Source organism: Cucumis sativus, chromosome 6 (assembly GCF_000004075.3).
Source record: "Cucumis sativus cultivar 9930 chromosome 6, Cucumber_9930_V3, whole genome shotgun sequence".
Classification (NCBI taxonomy): domain Eukaryota; kingdom Viridiplantae; phylum Streptophyta; class Magnoliopsida; order Cucurbitales; family Cucurbitaceae; genus Cucumis; species Cucumis sativus.
The window spans coordinates 9,283,336-9,304,146 of NC_026660.2; the positions used below are offsets into that span (position 1 = coordinate 9,283,336).

Consider the following 20,811-nt stretch of genomic DNA (forward strand, 5'->3'; position numbering starts at 1 on the left):
AGTCAATTCAATTATTTTAACTTAAACTTTTCAAATAGATGGAATTTGCTTGAACAATAATGAGTAATGTCAAACCATCATAACAAGAACAAGAAACTCATGGATGAAGACTTACGTGATATACTTATTTTGGTGAATTGAGAAGTGGGTAAGAGCATTATTTTGTTGATTAAAATTTGAATTGTGAGCTTATAAGTTATAATTTGGATGTCCATTTGAAGAAATTTTGGTTGTAATTGAATATAATTATGGATGATTAAAAGTTTTAAAGTAATTATGATGGGAAGAAAGAGAGAGAAAAAAAAAAAGAAGATGAGAAAGGGTGAAGGGCCTTGAGGGTTGAGGTTTTCAAGGCGGGGAGGGAGGAGACGTTAAGCATTTGAGGAGATATAGTTTAAAATCCAAGTAACCGGGAGAAGTCCCCCCATGAGGGGGTGTTTGGTCATCGGTGACTTTTATTCCTCACCAACGCCGACTTTATTATAATTATTATTATCGTCCTTTTTCTTCCCTTTTTCCCCTTTATTTATTATTATTATTATTTTTTATTTCAAATCAGTTGTGAGAACGGAGTTGGTTACGTGTCAACTCATCCCTCACTCTATTTCCATATTCTACAAACATAATTCAAACCCATTTTATAAAATTTATTAATTTAAGGAAAAAAATTATATTTATAAAATATAACCCAAATTTATAATTGCTGATTAAATTTAAAATTTCATTAAAAATAATTTCCAAAATAATTATTCATTTCATCCCTACATTTTAGGCCTAAAATCATTTTAGATTAATTAATAAACATTAGACTAAATTGAAGGACCAATGTGACTAAAAATATAATCATACCACTAAGCTGCATGGAGGTTAATTAATTTTTAATTCAATACTATAAATTACCTAACAAATACAATACTATACATTATCCTACATTTTGAAAAATACTATGTAGCAAAAGAATATTATATGCAAAATAAATGTAGAAATTCATTATATTTAGAAAAAATGTAAAAATTCAAAACACTATAACTCACTATTTTTTACTTTTAGAACAATAATTTGAGTTAGGGGGATTTAATCATCTCACCCGTCAAGCTAAACTCATTTTAGTTTTTCTCTAAGGGGTGAGCAATGTAGACAAAAAAAAATCTAGTTGATTGATTAAAACCAACTAAATTGAAGGTGGCCAGTCAAAGATCGAGGAGTTTGGTTGGTGTCCATTTGTAAAAGATTCAAATTGACAACTTTTTTAAAAATATATATAAAAAACATAAATAGATCTAGATCGACTAAAGATTGGTTTGTACTATTTTATGGTCGGAATCGATTTAAATATTTACTAAAATTGGTTCGGTGATTCTCACTCCTACCGTAGCTATTCGAAGGGTAAGAAAATAAATTATTTAATTGTCCAAAGCATAAAATTAAATATTACAAACAAATAAACAAATCTATATGATTAATAGTATCACTTATTTTCATATGCTCAATTTAGTATTTTTATTTTATAGATTAGATGATGAATGTATGCAATCAAATACTTTATGTAAATAATAAAATTGGAATCTCAGCATATCAGTTTTTTATTTTTAAACTTTCAAATTTATTATAAAAAAAAAAGATACAAGACATAGATGACATCATTTACACAATATCATCAGTTAGAGAAAAGAAGAATTGTTTTTTTTTATTTAATAGAAAATATAATTCTGAAGGTATTTAAAAAAAAAAAAAACTTAAATAGAAAACATAATGAAGGTTTTTGGAATAGGAATATTTGGTTCTAAATTGTTGTGCTCACCTACTCCGTTAAAAGAGAAGGCGTCATCAACCAATTATGACCAAACCCCAATGAAAAAGCGAAGCTGTTTGGTTTCCGCCGGTTTTCAACTACCACCGAATGACGGCGTTTGGTCTCTCTCCGTTATCTCTACTTTTCTATTGCCCACTTGATGAAGTCCACGTCACACATCTGACAATGCCACCAACTAACACACAAACACAATAACTAAATAAACTTTTTTCTTTTAAAAGAAAAAACACTTTTAAAAAATGGTTGTTAATAAGGAAAACAAAAAGAAAACTGAGGTTACTTTATCTGTTTTTAAGTTAGTCTTCCTTCACTTACATACATACCTACCTTAATTTGGCCAATTTTGTTTTTGTTTCCATCGGGTTTTCAAATAAATTTAATTCGTAAAGATGAACTTATGTTGATATTGACTATGACACGATGTGGTTCGTTATTTAGTATTTAATTTTCTGATTCACTCCGTTGAATGTTTATCCTAAACTTTAATCTTCGAAGATGCTCGACTTCATAAGTTTTCTAGTTTTTTGAGAATTCTCTCTAGACTAATTTTTTTTATGTCCCCACAAAAGAAAACTTTTCTATTTATAGTGTTCTTTGGTGAGTTTTACGAGCTTGGATTTGGTTGATCCATTGATCAAATCTATAGGCTCAACCATATGAACTCTGATAATATTTAATATTCATGTTAAATTAGGGTTTTTTTTTTATATTATTACTAATACTTGAATTTTAGCTCAAATAAATAATATTTATTTATACCAAAATAATTAACTTATCCAACAATCATAACGATAACATGTTGCATCATCAAAATTAGTCCATTTATGTCTTCAATTTCAATTTGAGACGCATGCCAACTTTTAATAAGTCTCAAATTCAATTATTTGTCTATTTTTTTTCATCACTAAATTGTTAAATGATGTGACAATTTGTGATTTATCCAAAATTTCTCATTTAACTAATACCTATTTTTCGAGATTTATGCATGTATTTGGATTGATGAACCTCGAAAAAAGATAAAGTTGAAGTTAAAAAACGAGCATTTTTTTTAAAAGAAAATTTTGGCTCAATTTAACATATGCATAAAATAATCTAACTATAAATTTAGTACCCGAGTTTGATTTAAATTTGGAATAAATATTAAAATTTGAGCTAACCTTAATTTGAGACAAATTTAGGGTTTTATCATAAATTTAATTTGTGTTAAGGATGCACAAAAACTTGAAATATGACCAATTTTAAATTTGAGACAAACACAAGTTCTCAAAATTGGGTTAAAGTTGGGATTATAGCTCCAATTTAAATTTGAGACTAAATTGGAGGCCATATGTAATATATATATGCAAGTTAATTTTGAGTTTGAGGTGAAATTTGGTATAAAATTTGTGTTAACCAAATTTAAATTTAAAAACAGGGTTAAAATCTAAATTTTGAACAATTTAGAAATTTTAATTATGTGAAATACGAAATTCGAGATTTATCTTCAAATAAAATATCGTAAGGTAACATAAAATAGTTTGATTTCTTTATTTAAAAAAATTGATATGATTCCAAATCTTATTAGGAATTGGTCTCGAGCCTGTAAATAGACTCACATCTTAATCGTTCTTTCCTCATTCGGTGGAGAAAGCAAACCTACGAAAAGGAAGGTTTGAAAAAAAAATTTCTCTTCTCATTTTTGTTTATTTATTTATATATATATTATTGAAAGGATAAGAGCCCTACGAACCGAAAAATTTTGACCGAGACCATAATCCTAATTTAATTGGGATCTTAAAAATGTCAAATACATTAGTAAATTACGAAAATAAATTTCTAGAGGCTAAGCATGTTAATAAAATTAAAGATGGTAGAGAAGAAAACTTACTCTCATTGACGACTATGAATTGAATTTTAGACATGATCACTTAGAGGCATTGAAATATTTTGTATAATTTAACTACTAGTTCAATAATTATGGATACAAAGTGATACATGATTTAAAAAATTATGTACTAGAATACGATTATAATAGTTTGTACAACTAAATTGGTCTACTTGCCAAGTACGATAGTAACAAGTTACTAGTGACAAATTTTATCTGATAAATTATCATAGTGTCATTTTCTTTTCGTACTTAGACAGTATAGTATGAACTTTGTTTATTCATTTTAAGAAGCCACACACCTACAACATTTTGAAGTTTCAGCATATATCAACGAACGAGAAAATCAAACCTCCCATTATCCAATCTGTAGAGAAAGAATAGGAACAACAAATAAAATCTACAAAAAAAAAATCTATATATACATATATATATATATATATATAAGTGATTGAGTTGCATATCACTCTTTTCTTTTTAATATGTTTCATGGCTTTGTTCGAAGTGCAAACAGTAAAATGGATGTCTTGTCATCCTATGATAAAACAATCTATATACCTTGTGTCTCAATCGAAACTGTACCAGAACCAATCAAAATGCTAATACATTCATATTGTGCTTGAGAAACATAAAGAAACGAGATAGAGTAAAAACAAACGAAAACAGAGAGGAAGATAATTTTTTTTCTTTCCACATACTTCTTAAGAGTGGACGCTTTTACAAGGCTTGGTTCATAACGATTCACACTAATAAAAAAGGCCTCAACGTTCAGAAAAGTTAATATGTAATAGTGCAATAATTAAAGAAAAAATTTAAAGAATCAAATGGAACATCAAAACAGTTATCATTATTTTTAAGGTGGAATTGTTACGAATAGCAAAAAAAAAACTTTTTACAGCATTATATCAATGATCCCCGACCAAAGTTGGTCTGAGATAGCCCTAAACTAAAGAAAATAACCTAACGTAATATGATCCCGGATCAAGGATAGCTCGATCGAGATAGTCTCGAGCTAATGAACATAAACTAATGTAGTATGATCTCGGATTAAAGTTGTTCTGAGGTGTCTCCGAGAGAGACCGAGAAATTTTCTTCAAATAGTTTTTAAATTTGAAAAGAATCTCACGGATGATCTAATAGTGGAAATAATAATTTAATAGTTATGGAGTTGTTGGGATTAAAAAGCAATTTAAAACCAAAACAAGAATGGTGGCTTTTATCTTTCCGACCCTATACAAACGTAGCTATTGGCTATTGCCTTTCCTTTGTCAAAAGCTTTGAAATTTTAGTATTTTCTAAACTTATAAATGACCAAACTAAAGTTTAGACTTTAATAACCAAACCCACTTACCCAAAATTATATTAATATATTCATTTCAAAAACTATTTATCAAAATAATTTCATTTGAAACTATTTATTTTATTAATGCAATTTTTTTTTTCTCTTTTTGGTCAAGTATTTCGAGTTGATCATTATTATTTTTCTTTCTCTCTTCTTGGTCGAGCCTAATGCTCGTCATTTTTTTTTTAGTTTAATTTTTCTAATTTAATAAACAATGTAACTTAGTTTCTATCCTTGTAATTTATTTTTTTAATTTAATTAAAATGTGAGGAATAATATTTAAGGAATCGCTTAAAACGTGACTAAGAAAGGTTAAAATGTGTTGAATTAAAAAAAAAAAAAAAAGAAGCTAAAATGTGTTAAATTAAGAGTTTGAATATTTTTAAAAAAGAATTTGAATGATTAATATTGTGGTTATAGTTTTAAATAAAAATTATTTTAACTAATTTGATATTCTCTCACATTTTAACTTATTTTTTAAATTTAATATTAATTTATTTTTTTCTCTCATATTAATTTATATTAACGTCATTCTCTATGGATATTTACCATTGTAATCCACTGTTTTGTATTAATTGAAGGTTGTAATTTTTTTTAGTAATTGTTTGTGATTGAAAAATAATTAAATATAAAATACAATGTCTAATACAATAATTTAACAATTTTCATTCAATGAAAAATTTATAAAAAAAAACCAATGTGTTCGACAACTTAGATGTCGTTGATTCCTAGCTCATTGCCGTCATTAACTCTACACTATTTGTTGCTCTAGTCTCTTTTGATTCACTTGTTATTGTTGCTCATTTGGTTGTTCGAGTACCGCTACATGCGGTTCGTAGTACAAATATTTGTTGTGTTCTCCATGACTATGTTGGTGTCTATGTATGTATGAAGATGATGGATCAGTCCCTAAATTATAGTATCATTGTCCAAAGTTTGACAATGATGGACATGCCTCTGAATTGTAATATCATGTTCCGATGTCTAACGATTGACCGACTTCTGAATTATAATGTCTAGTTCCAAACACCAACACCATCATCATCATTGAACTAACATAACCGATCTCACTATGTGTTTGTGTCACAAGAGACACTTCTTCCATGTGTTGGTCAACTTTTTTCAATTCACCAGTCTCTTGCACTTGAGCACCTCTTCTTTGAACTCGTGCAAGTACAGTGGGCACATTGTACATATAGTATATGTTTTTCATGTACCACTCATTATCGTTGCATATATCTAGGACATGTCGTGGACCATCTGTAACATCGAGAAGTCTATTATTGTTCGATCTCTATGAAATATTAACATGAATTAGAAACTATTCAAAATATATTTGTACTAAAAATAATTAGACAATATTTAAATAGATATCAAATGACCCACAACAGCTCCCGGCTGAGTGATATAAAGCCTGGTAATATTTTTGTACCAATTGATGTATTATTAAGTTACATCTACATTAAATTACCCAATCAGAAGGTCCAATAACAATCAATCTTCTGCAACTTAGCCATTGCAGCACCAAATGGGTAACTTTATCAGACCAATCAACAGTTCTCAGGTCAATGTTGTGCAAAAGTAGTTCAGTATTACAGTCAAGTGGAAGATTTTGTTTATGACCAAACTGTATGAGTGTTCTATTAGAATGATGTCACTCATTGATGTGAAAACATATGAGAGAACTAACCGACCGCCATATGTCGTGACTATTCGTATAAAAATTAGGTAAACTAGACATGACAGCTTTATACGCCTCTCAAATAATCTAAAACACAACATATCATATTAAATAAACAATATGGAATTTAAAATTCAAGTTCAGCACAATGTACTTGATCATGTTAGAGAAGATCAAACATAGACCTTTAATGAGAGACAATATGTGTAGCCGATTTGGTCACAAAAAATTGATATATCCATATTGTTTAATTAATATTTTAGATTTTAAATGTACTATGCACAAAAAACTATAGTTAATCAAAATTAGATTAAAATAGCATACATTGAACTAGAAGCTCGTGCATGTTAAATGGATTTGGTTTGGAAATAAATTGTATTTGAAAATGAACTAGAAAGGTTGTGGTGAAATGATCTTTAGTACCCTACGCGATGAGATTCCTCACACTTATTATTCCTCACACTTGTTATGTGTTCTTGTGTAGAATGTCATATTCTTGTTGTGTGATCTGGTATGAGATGTCATATACTTATTGTGTGATATAGTAAGATGACCTTTGCTTGTTTGTTTTCTGACGTTGGAAGACAAATTATGTGTGATGGAATTGATGGAGAAATTGTTGTTGCATTGAGATTTCTCTGCATGCCCTAACTCAGCAAGAGAGTGTGGTAAACGCTTGAGCTGAGGAGGGTACAAAGATGTAAATAAACATGCAGAATGATTCTGCGTCATGATCTATAAAACACGTTATGCAAACTACTTTCTTATGATATATGGTTTATGATGAATAATTTGTAAGAAAATGGTTTCTATATAATTTATAAATACTCATTAAAGAGATTCAAATGTATAAATTGTCTAGTGTATTGAATTAATCTTCTGATTTGAATTCAAAACTTTGTTATCAAACACATACCTATTCATACCATTGGTTTTGAGAAAAGGATTTGCAATACGTTATGGCAAAGACCTATTTACAAAATGTGTTGGTAAAAACCCCACTCATTAGACACTTTTGTCTAATCTTTCAAATGTTTTGTTTTATCCCCCCTCGCGGGTAGCGAAAGAACATATGACTTTTCCCATCTTGATCGCTTGTCGTGCCATACATAAGTCGCATCTTCTTGGTAGTAACCATTGTCAGCTTGCATAACATGTAGTATTAGATGAGCAAAACGAAGTGTTGTTTGCGACATCTGTATTTTCTTTTTGTGGGAACTCTTTGTACTTGTTAAAAATGTACTCCTTTATTAGAAATCAATAAAGTATTGTTATTTCAAAATGAATTTGTATCTCATGTTAAAATTGATGTTGGTGTTTTTTCTACTTACTAGACGTTCAACATGTTATCTTGCGAGGGAGATTCATGTTGAATGTTTAGGCGGCCTCACCTCCACACAATCACATGAAGTGATTTTGAGACAACGCGCGACATCCATTAAAATGGTGATTTTGAGACTTGAACAATGGTCCCTACTCTCCCATTGGCTCGAAAGAGATTTACGTTTAATGGTTGGAACATAAACATATTGTTTATTATATTGAAGGAGCACTCATATTGAAGGATATAGAAGTAACACTTAGGGGTCAAACGGTTATTTGATTCAATTATCGATTTATATTGATAAATTTTAACTAACTTTATTTCGATCAAACCAATTTACCCAAGTCGACATAAGCATCACTACATTTTACTTCATTTAGTCCATGAATTTTCAACATTAATTTTAAAAAACCTTCATTAAAACCTTAAAACCTTTACAATACTTAAAAAACTTCATTCTCATCCTTCAATATTAATTTCATTATTAAAACTATTTTTCAATAACGTCTTAATACATTCTACATCATTTAGTCCATGAATTTTCATGAACATCTCTAAGCTCTGAAGAAATTTTTGGACAAGAATTATTCAAGACTATAATAACATTTTGCTGCAGTAAGTATTATTTAAAAGTGTCTAATCAGATAGTTATAATAACTGTTATTTCAAAATCCCAAATTTACTCTAATATTTATTTTTTTCTATTTTACATTCATCATATTTTTAATTATTTGCTATAGTTTTTATTATATATTTTTTTCAAACTAAAATAGTTTACACATCAAACACATATTATTATAACTCAAACCAAAATAATCTACATCACAAATACAAACTATTATAATTTAGATTAACTATAATAACTCAGTCATTACTCTATATTGCCTCGTTAAATTTTAAAACCCTACCTCTTTGCCATCCTAAAAATACAATATATTTAATACATTCTTTGCATAAATTTTCATTTTAAGAAGAGAAAGAGGTGAGTGAAAAAAAGAAAAAAATAAATAAAGAGAAACCGTATATAATATATCCATTTAAAAAAGATTAAAAACAAAAAAGCTAATCTTAACTAAATACACTAAATAATGTAATCTTTTTTCCTTTTTTCTTTAATCAAATTTCTTTGTATCCTTACTTCAATAATTAAATCACTTTGTTTAAAAATGCTTCTTCTAACTAAAATCACTCATAAACCATGCAGTCATGTATATAAACCAAAATAGTCATAATAATCATCATATATATATATATGTATTGAGAAAACGATTAATTAATTAATTAATAGGTTACCAATAAAATATCCACCAATATTTTCTTGTTCAAATCGAAAAAAAACAAAAAACGGTTTCTAGGTTTGTTCACAAAATTAAATCATCTTGTTTCATTCATTGAGGTCATCGGAGCATATTCTTAAACCCAAAATCTAAATCTCTAACTTTATACTAAAAAAAATACATCAACATAGTTCTAGTAATCCCAATAATAATATTAATACCTTTGCCAAGTTCATCACCTTTTGCAAGCCATTTCCATAAGTTTTTTTTCTCTTCTTCAACACAAAACAATGGAATTCAATCTCCATTTCTCCAACTCCTTTCGTCTTCTACTTTTCTTAGCCATTTTCTCCACCCTCCTCATCGACTATGCAAACGCCTCCGAAAGTAAGTGATCTTCTTTCAAATAAATCCTTTTTTTATTTTTAAAACTACAATCATAATTTTGAAACATTTATAAATTTCTTTTTTTTGGAAATATTCATTTTTTTTAGAGAGAGAGAGGGGGAATTTTTAATCAGTTGATAAAGTTCAACATTTTGTTTATTTATTTTGAATTTAGTCTCTTATTTGTTCTGCCATGAATTAATTTTGTGTATGTGTGTGTGTGGTGAAATTAGATGTGACGAATCCGAGAAGAAATGATAATCTGAGTCCATTTCAGCAGTGGAGGAGCGCCGTTGAATGCATGACCTACAATGTAAATAACTAAAATTTAAGCTTTATGTTTATTCAATTTTTTGGATTTAATTGCCATTCCATTTTTAGGCCTTTAATTTATACTTTTTTTTTTCCCCTTTCTTTTGTAAATATTGTTGTTTTTCTTAAACTATAGATTTTAGGTTAAATTATTAGACTTTTGCCTCGAATACGCTTTAACTAAACATGTCATAGTCATTTGATTTTTTTACTTTTTATTTTTTCATAACAAAATTTATTGCACTTTAATTTCAAATTTAATATAAATATTTTGTTAAACATTTTATTTTCCACAATTTCTTTTAAAAACTTTTGTTAATAAAGTACACATTAAACATATTTTAAAATTCACCCATTTTGTTAGACACAGAATCTAAATTTCAATTTCAATATCTTTATTAAAGAATTGTCAATTAAGAAAAGGACTAATATGTCTTAAAAAGCCATCCTTGACACAATATTTAACATTGTAAAACACAAAGTAAAGATTAAAAAAATACCTCTTTTTTGTTTAATAAATTTTATTTTTCTATGGAACATAAGTTTTAAAATATTACTTGTACGTTTAATTTACTTAGTTCATATGCCCATGTTAGTATGTATGAGTTTAGTAGATTTTCATATTTTCAATTCTATTGGAATAAGTTTGGAATTTGATTTTAGTACAATGCAAAACTTAGAAAGTTAAGAAAAATTAGACACAGTCGAAAAATTGAAGAACCGAATAGACTTTAATTATTTGTTATAGCATTTGGTTTTAGCGTTGTGAAAAGAGAAATTTTTGGTGTGTGGGTGCAGAAATCTATAAAGTGCAGTGAGCAACAGCAATTGTCTCTAAATTTAACAATAGTAGTTTCACAAGAGGAAATACAGAATTATTGCAAAAATGGTTGTTTGGAGCACACTTTGGGAGTCTTAGATTGCGTTCACGAGGTCAAGAGGAATTTTTGGTTTGCCAATGATTTTAATACTTGGACTCTACGATCCTTTCTCATCGGTAGATGCGCCAGTTTAATCGGTAATCTTCTTCATACAAATTTCTATTATCATCTATTCTTTTTATTCAACGTATTTGACACGTCATTAAATCATATATTGCTTATTCATCACTTGTGCCCAATTTACTTAGACATATTTCATAGAAAGCATTATAATTGTAGGGATTTAATGACGATCAACTGTCTTACATTATTAAACACTAATTAATCGTGTTTCAAACCCACAATATAATCACCTTCTAAGAGTTTATATATGTAATTTTTAAATAACACTTTTGTAGTTAACAATTAATTAAAAAAAGTAGTATAGAACTTCCTCATAAACCTCCATAATTTTTTTTTTTAAAATCCCTTTTGAATAGAACAAGGTAAGGCACGAGAAGTTCAAATTTAGAGATCGAGAAAAAAATCTAAAAAAAAATCATTTAAAATAACAAAACTACTAAAACAATTGATCAAGGAACAAGGTGAAACTCTATCAATTCATAAAACAACTTTTTGTTGAATGTTTAAAAAAAAAAAGGTTGAATTTAGGTTAAATTTGTATTCATAGTGTGGCATTGGCACAATGAAATTTTGAAAACAAGATTAAAGTGTGAGATGGTTTGTTTGGAGTAAATAAAGCATAAACCATGTGCAGGGTTTTCATACAAGGACATACACTAACAAAGTGGAGCAATTCAAGTATCCCAAAAGATTGGTGTATCAATAATTATTCCTATAGTAATGGCAAAGGAAATTAATATGAAGTAGTATGTGATCCTATATATGCTAGTTTACTAATAAATGTCTTTGTTTTTAGTAAGATTTGATGTGATCATCCATATTAGAATATTTAAGGAGAAAAGGGCGTTGGAGTGTGTATCATTTTGTATGTATATGTGAGAGAGAGTGTGTGTTTTTATGTAAACAAATAACAGAGTTGCTATTTCTTTGTGCAAATCAATAAAAGTAATGACACGTTGTATGGTTTGATTGTTGGGTGCAAAATGAAGCTTTTAAAAGAAAGATATAAACTTTTAAAAGAAAGCTTTCAAATAGAGGATTTTATAGATGATTGAAGCTTCTTTAAACCTATAAACTTTATCCCAAGAGTTAGAAGACTCCAAACTCACCTGAAGTCGACTGCCCTCGAAGATTGAAGCTCTATTGGAGATACAAACTTTATTCTAGCTTCAAGAAGATCACGTGTTCCGCTTCTCTAAATCAAACATAAACATTCAATTGAAAAGAGAATCAGATGATTAAATTCTAAAGATCGAACCACATTGCATCAAATCAACACAAGCACAACACCAACACAAGTTTAATTTTACGAATCAAATTTCTTCGAAAATCTCGTGCAAACACATTTGAACATATGAAAACTTTACTATTACAAGAAAGTCAATTCTTCCAACGTTATATATTCGGTATCTAAAACTATGAGGTATGAAAATGGAATTTTAATCCTAAAACGTGTAATGTATTGTATACTTCATTTAACCTACGTTTTAATTTTTAGTTTTACACTTTTAAAAGTAAAATTGATTTTGAATAGTTAAAAATACACGTTTTGAAGTATTTTAAACATAATAATAATAATTTCGAACATTTTAACATATCCCCAAATATGAGAGCATGCCTTATTTTTTCCGAACTCAATCATAAAATGAAGATAAGTACCAATACATGAAATTCTTAGGGTCGTAAGCCTAATTAACAGTTTAGAGAAATTTTCAAATGACTTCTATTATGAGAAACAAAATCGTCACGAAAAAGGTTTAAATTAACTTTTTTATTAGTAAATTATACTCTCGAATTTGTAACAATTTAGTTTATAGAGTTTACTAAATAATCAATTTAATCATATATTTTACAATTTGTAATAGCTACATCCTTGTAACGAAATTATTGTTAAAATTTAATGAAATTTTTTATGCATGAAATTAAAAAAACAAATGACCTAGTTTGTTTATAAATTATGACAACTAAGTCATTATATAATCAAAATTAACAAGTAAATATAATGAAAGTTTTGATGATAGAGACTAAATTAGGATGAAGTTGAAAATATAAAGATTATACTATTATAAAATTAAAAATATTGAAACTAAATTTTTACATCTTAAAATTACACATACTCAATTTTTACCTAATGAATTTCATTTACTTAATGGTTACTTCTATGAAAGAGGTTTTCGTTTTTTAAAAAATGAATTTTTTACTAAATAGAACAAGAGGCAAAAATATTTATACAATACAATTTAAGAAAAGGAAAAAACACACAAGTCTACAACATGAAATAACAAATATATCCCGCTATTAGTCGACCCTATGAAAAAATGATTTTGTACCCATTCTAAACGATAATGTATCAAATCTAAACGATCTTGTATCAAGTCTAAACGATCTTATATCTAGTCTAAACGATCTTGTATCAAATATAAACTATATATTAGTTATAGTAGTCTATCTATAATAGACAACTAATCATTTAGATATTGATAAACATCGTTTAGATCTTCTATCAATGTTATTTAGATCTTATACCAATAAGAAAGAAAAATGAAAGAAATTTTGAAAGAGAATAAAGAAATTGCAAATAAGAAGTGAAAATATGAGAAAGAAGATGTAATAATAGGAAGAAAGTAACCGTATGAAGAAGAAAATAATAAACGACAAACAACAAAAACAAAAAGAACTTAAAAATCATCCACAATAATCAAAACCAATAAGAATAAATACGAAATTTATGAAAAAGTAATTACCTTAGGTTTTCTCGTATGTAAATATTCATGGTTTTGTTATATTTATGTAACGAATAGGAACGTTACAAACACAACTGATTTCGGTTTGTGGGCCATTCCATTTACCTGGCCCAATTACCAATATAAATAAGGAATGAGCCTTACCGAGTTGGGCCGAACATTCAAATGGGCCTCTCAATCTCAACCGACCCAGAAAAGCAGAATTTAGAAACGACATCGTTTCCAATCACAGGAAGTATGATATAACATAAATATCAACAAGAGGTATTCCCAAACGGCGAATTTCTTGCGCCTTACTCTAATCTCCCCTCGTTCAGCCTTTTGCTTTCTGCTGAGAGAAGGAAGAATCAGAAACCAAGAATGGCGGCCTCGGCTATGGTTCTCGACCCCAAATCCTCATTGGAGCCACCGGCATCGCTCCCGCCGATGAGATCTGATCTCCAAGGCTTGGCGGAACAGTCCTCCGACGAGGATGACCTCTACAGCCGTCTAAAATCGTTGCAACGTCAGCTGGAGTTCATCGACATTCAAGAAGAATACGTGAAAGATGAACAGAAGAACTTGAAGCGCGAGCTTCTACGAGCACAGGAAGAGGTTAAGAGGATACAGTCGGTGCCTTTGGTAATTGGCCAATTCATGGAAATGGTGGATCAGAATAATGGGATTGTTGGATCCACTACTGGTTCTAATTATTATGTTAGGATTCTCAGTACTATTAATCGCGAGCTTCTTAAACCCTCCGCCTCTGTCGCTCTGCACCGTCACTCTAACGCTTTAGTCGACGTTTTGCCTCCTGAGGCCGACTCTAGTATATCTCTGCTTAGCCAGTCGGAGAAGCCTGACGTGACCTATAATGTGAGTTTTATATCATTTTGTTTTCCTATGTTGTTCGAATTTTAGTAATGATGCTAATTCCGTCGTTCTTGGGTGTATCCTTTTGCTAATTGGAATTAGGGTTTAAGTGTAATCGAGTCTTCTTGTTTTGGTTTAATCCTTGTTAAGTTAGGTTAGCGTCTTGTTCTTAATCTCGAATTGAAAGGGGCTTAGATTGTTTTTCAAAGCAGTTGGTGACCATTCGACGAAATTTTGTTTTTTTCTTTATCAATTCTCATAATACTTCTTGGTTCGTTCGTTTCAGTCGATAATTTTCCTTTCCTAGAAAGATTAATGTCATTCATGAATTTGTGAAGGTTTTGAAACATTCGTTTAGCATTGTTTCCCTTGGATTTAAATGTGTATTTTAGATTGAATATTTAAGATTTTTTGCTTATCAAATAGAGAAAATTCTTCTAGGTAGTTTTATAATTTCTTGATGAATGCATTTTCCCCATATAATAGAGCTAGATAGTTTCGACCTTATGGCAAAATTCACATTATTAGTTTCCTATTTCTTAACGTGAGTTTGTGGTTGATGACTTTGATGTAGCCTGATTGAACTTCATTTCTTCCGACTTGATGCTAATACTTTCTCATAGCATGTTTCCTCGTGGAGCCTTTATACAAAGAAGGCTGGAGATTTGCTCACTGTTATTTTCTTCATTTCTTTTAAAATCATTTCTAGGATATTGGTGGATGTGATATTCAAAAGCAAGAAATTCGTGAAGCGGTAGAGTTACCCCTTACTCACCATGAACTGTACAAACAAATTGGTATTGATCCTCCTCGTGGTGTTTTGCTTTACGGACCTCCTGGTACTGGTAAAACAATGCTCGCCAAGGCTGTTGCTAATCATACAACTGCCGCCTTCATAAGAGTTGTTGGGTCTGAATTTGTTCAGAAGTATTTGGGTGAGGTAAGGTTGAAGTTTCCTATGTCATTTTGTTTGTAACTTCTTTTAGTTGCTCATTTTTTAACTTCTTGTACAAGAAAAAACCCATGACAATCTTTTACATGAATTCTCACTTTAATCTTGGTTGTATGTGGAAACTAGCTATTGATACTACTTGATCTGGGTTCTTGATCTCAGTTTCAAATTCAATATTGTTCAGGCATTGAAAATTCAGTTATTGCTGAAGATCTTTTCTTGGGAATGACTTATTTTCCCTTGTGTTCATCTTTCAGGGTCCACGTATGGTCCGTGATGTTTTTCGTCTTGCTAAGGAAAATGCCCCTGCAATTATCTTTATTGATGAAGTTGATGCTATAGCAACAGCTCGATTTGATGCTCAAACAGGAGCTGATAGAGAAGTCCAGCGTATTCTCATGGAACTTCTAAATCAGGTATTAATAATTATGATATACATAATGTCACCCAATTTCACAAGGGTATGATCAATGGCTTCTAATATGGGCACTGTTGAGAATTTTGTGAAATTAATTGAACTGGAATTCTAAATCTTATTATTAAACTACCAATTCACCCAAAAGCTTAAGCTGGTGGTTGAAGGCAAATTTAATTATATATCATCAACACTTATATTTTAGCTAATCAATAATTTTTTTATGACTACTTGTTCTTTTAGTTCTTTACTTGATTTTATTTTTGGTAGATGGATGGGTTCGACCAGACAGTGAATGTTAAGGTCATCATGGCAACCAATAGGGCTGACACATTAGATCCTGCCCTCTTGCGTCCTGGAAGACTTGACCGAAAGATAGAATTCCCTTTACCGGATCGACGACAAAAGAGGCTGGTATTTCAGGTAAACCTTGTACTTAGTTTGTTTTAAGCTCAACTTTTTTCCCATGTCATATTGCAGCAGTGGTTTCTACTCTTTACTTCTTGAGTTAATGAGTTATATTTGTTCATGATTTTCTTGTAGGTTTGTACTGCCAAAATGAACTTGGGTGATGAGGTGGATCTTGAGGATTATGTTTCTCGCCCAGACAAAATCAGTGCTGCTGAGGTTAGTCGTTTAAATGATAATGTGTGTTGTGTGTACTTTAGTTATCATCAATTGACGAAAGTAGTATAGTAGAACTGAATGTAGTGAGGGAGTTCAATAATTTTGGTGAGTTTGTAGTTTCTTTAAATGCATACATTGCCCTTGAATCTTCTATAGTGGTTAGTATCTTGTATTGAATACTTTTGAATAGTAATAAAATCCATCAGATATTATGACTGACGTAGTGAGTTGTGTATGCATTCAGCATCAGTTTAAAAAAATATATGTAGCGAGTTATTTTAATTTTTTGGTTAATTTCATTTTAGTTTTTTAAATGCACTTTGACATCTAATCCTCTGTAGGGGTTAATTTTTTGTATTGAATACTTTTGAATCGTAATAAAATCCTTCTGATGGTATTTCTTGGAAAAAGGAGGATATGAAATAACCATAGTGTAAGCAGTGAACAGGCATCAGGTGGTTGATATTATCCCTCCAGGACCAGAACTTCTTGTTTCAAACAACTCTCTCCAAACATCTCTCTTTTTTTCTTTTTTATCAACCCAGTACCAGAACTCTTCTTCTTTACGTACTAGGCCTTGAACCTATGAACAGAGGATTTGACTTAGGGTCCACCGTCCACCTTCTAAGCCAAGAAGCTACGTAACCATATGGAGAGCGCAGAAGAAGTCAATACTGAAGAGTTGTTTTTTATATTTTATTTTATTTATTATTTGTTTTTTTCGTGATCTTTAAAATTTATTAGATAACCCTGCCTTGTAGGGTGCCTAATTAAATACTGCATTTCATCCATTTCTAGTTTACTCTTTTAGTATCGTTACCTTGCTAGCATCCGAGTCTTACCACCCTGCCCCTAGATACATTTGGGAAAAAGAAACAAGAGGGTGGAGTGGAGTTGTTAATTTATGTGGGAAGGAAAGTTCAGCGATCGTTGGAGAGAAAAATCATTTAAATTAATAAATAAGCATTTTACACGTGGAGTTGTGGAAGGAAAGTTGATGTAGCAAGGATTAGATTAACTTATGGTACATTGGTCAAATCTTTAATTGACTAGGATTAGGATTGGTTTTCTTGATTGTTTAGGATTAGAATTAGTTTCTAATCCTACCACATCAAAAGCTTAGTCTGGGAAAATTTAATTAGTTACCTTCTAGGCCTCTAGTACATTAACTTCAGTGGCTATAACACGACCTTGTATGAATATGATTTGTTCTATAGGTTGTCCAATTGAGTCCTTAAATTCTAAAACTTCAATGGCAACAACAAAATGTCCACAGTTTTTTTCCCCTCGGCTCTACTTTGTTCAACATTTGCTGATAATAAGATGTGATGGCTAACTGCAGATTGCTGCTATCTGCCAAGAGGCTGGGATGCATGCGGTTCGCAAGAACAGATACGTGATACTCCCCAAAGATTTCGAGAAGGGATACAGAACCAACGTGAAGAAGCCTGACACAGACTTTGAATTCTACAAATGATTCCCAGAGGTGGAAGTGAAATCTCAGTACTGTCATTGTCGATACAATCGTAATTATCGGTTCCTTCCCCCACTCAGAGATTGCGGTTACAGCAACTGCTAGATGGAAGTTTCTTTGCCCTTGGAATAGAGCCGTGGGTCAGTAATTTTCCTTGTATTACTCTGTTTCTATATTTTCGCATAATTTAGAATGCTAGTCTTTCCGACATTGCTCAAACCTTGAATTGTTTTGTACTGGCCTGCTCTAGTCTCTATCCAAGCACTGAAAAGGTTGATTGTGTAACTCGGCGAATAGAACGTTCTCAAATTTGTCTACTGGGTTCAGTTCTAACGATGCAAACTACTAAATCTCTCTTTATTTGAGCCCATGGAGAAAAATGTACTGCTGACTTGTTGTTTGTTTATTTTTTTCGCTATTGTGTCTGCTGTGCAAGCTGCATGAGGATTAAATTTCGATGGGAACCTTTTGCTTTCAATTTAAAACGTTGATGAAATGTTGATCTCAATATAGAAACTTTGATGAAGTTTTGATCTCAGTATAGAAACATTGACCTTTTGGAAAAAAAGAAAAGAAAAGAAAAGAAAAAGAACTCTTCATTACCCATAATAACTTATGTTGTATTGATGGAACACCAATTTGGTTATTATGTTGCGGTGGAAACTATGGATGTGCGGAGGTGAACATTAATATCTTGTGGGCAGGCTTCCTTTGGAGCCTTCTATTGTTCCGTTGGAGGGCACTTTGTCCGTTTTCTCCACAGAACTATCAGATAAAAGATTGAATGTAACGTACACAAAATTTCAAGATTTTGAGATCTCCAAATTTTAGCTTCTTTTTTTAAATTTCGATGAAAACTTGATGTTCTCGAAATTTGGAATTTTGAGAATATTTTGATTTCTCCATTGCGATGAGATTTTTGAGAAATTTTGACATTTTAATAATTTTTTATTTTATTTTATTAAATAGTTATGTTAGTTTAGTTCAAAGTTTTCAATTTTATGGTTTTAACTAGTTCAATGAAGTCTTTTTATGTGCTATTTCTTCTAATTTCTAACATCCATTTTCGACCCAAAACTTTTAAAATTGAATTAAAACCTAGATTCTAGTTTAAACTATTTTTTAATTAAATACTCATTTCATCATTTTGATAAGAGTCCTTTTTTTCTTTTACTATTTTAAACTTTCATGATTTTATATTATTTCACCTTAAAATTCTTTTAGATTATATATTATTTTGTAATTTTTTTATTTCTTTTAAAACTTTTGTTTTTACATTAACATTTATCCATTTTTTTTTATTTAAATATTATCTTATTTTATAAGATTGTGATTAGAATTGGTTAGCTATTATCTAATTAAAGCCAGGATGAAAGTTTTATTGAGTGATTCTAACCTCCATCAATTGCCACCCGTTTTTATAATTTTTTTCAAATTTCTATCGATGTCTAGAACTTGATATTTTCATTAACACATATATTTTGAGTTTTAGCGCATTATGTTAAACTTAAAAGAGAATATATAAATTGATTTGATCTTTAAATCTTTTAGTTATATATAATATAATATAATACTAAACAAGTATAAAGGAGTCAAAGTTGTATGGTCCACCTTGTCCATTGGCCGTAGGATTACCCAAACTCAAGTTCAACTGTCCTCTCCCCTATAATACACATTTTCAACTAATGGTTCCATATTTATTGTTCAAAAAGCAACTTCTGTCAACATTATCATAATCTGTTCTCCTTATTGACTTGGACACTACTTAATGATACAAAAATCCAGGGAACTTTAGTCCTCTAATTTGTTTATTTTAATGAACAAGGCTTCATTTTTTGGAATATCTACCAGAAGTGCTTAGTTGAAATGCTTTCTTTCCTCTTTCTTTAGGATGTATGGAGAAGCCAACTTGTGATAGGCTAAATTATCAGTTTAGTTTATGAATTCTTTCGTCATTGTGGTACTTCAGTGACCTTGAATGTTGATGTTTAAGTTAGTATGGGAGGTTCAACTAAGCATATACAAATAGCAATATCGTACTTCTCTTTGGAGGGTGCTTACTTCCTCTCTTAAGAGGTGTTGAATGAAGCTCTCAAGTGTCATTTCTCTAACACATGCATGTCATATGTGTTACATTAACGATGTCAGAGTAATTGGGACTATCAGGGCGAGCTTAACTTGGTTATTTATCGATTTATACATATTTTCTTGCTCGATTGGTTGATCAAAAACTAAGATTCAAACATTTTCCTTTTTGGGGGCACGTTTCTCCATGTTGGCTCCTGGTGTCTCTTCGACTTGAACCTACCCATAGACATTTTGCACTTTGTTTGAGACAACCCTCAAAAGCATCTATTTTGGACTTTAAAAACTTAGTTTAAATAATTCTTATTTTAACTTTCAATTATATGTTGTATTTAATTGATCATTAATCAATTCTGAGCTTTTTCAAAAACTAATCAACGTGCTCATAAACTAATCTTTCTTTAAAAGCTATATGCACAATTTTAAAAAAGCGTCGGAGACTACAACATTAATTTAACCCATCTCTCATGTTGGCAGAGAAAAGAAGAAGATAGTTTGAGTTTCCATGAAATTAAGCAAATAACAAAACCACGACACGATTTTCAAGACTTTCAAACAAATTAATGAAGAAAAAAACGGTGTTGTATTACAGAACCACATTCCTTTCATTGAAAAGAGAAGTTGGTAATAAATTGGCATATAGTACTAGAAATTTTTG

At 30.2% G+C, this 20,811-nt stretch overlaps 1 protein-coding gene across 1 annotated transcript; it reads left to right on the forward strand.

Annotated features, from left to right (window-relative positions):
- Nucleotides 1-14,013: 14,013 nt before the first annotated feature.
- LOC101221619 (26S proteasome regulatory subunit 6B homolog) lies at nt 14,014-18,574 on the forward strand. The gene is made up of 6 exons (XM_004139883.3): nt 14,014-14,603; nt 15,310-15,540; nt 15,810-15,968; nt 16,238-16,390; nt 16,511-16,594; nt 17,937-18,574. The coding sequence occupies exons 1-6, from the start codon at nt 14,109-14,111 to the stop codon at nt 18,069-18,071; spliced, it is 1,257 nt and encodes a 418-aa protein (XP_004139931.1). The 5' UTR covers nt 14,014-14,108; the 3' UTR covers nt 18,072-18,574.
- The last annotated feature ends 2,237 nt before the right edge of the window (nt 18,575-20,811 follow it).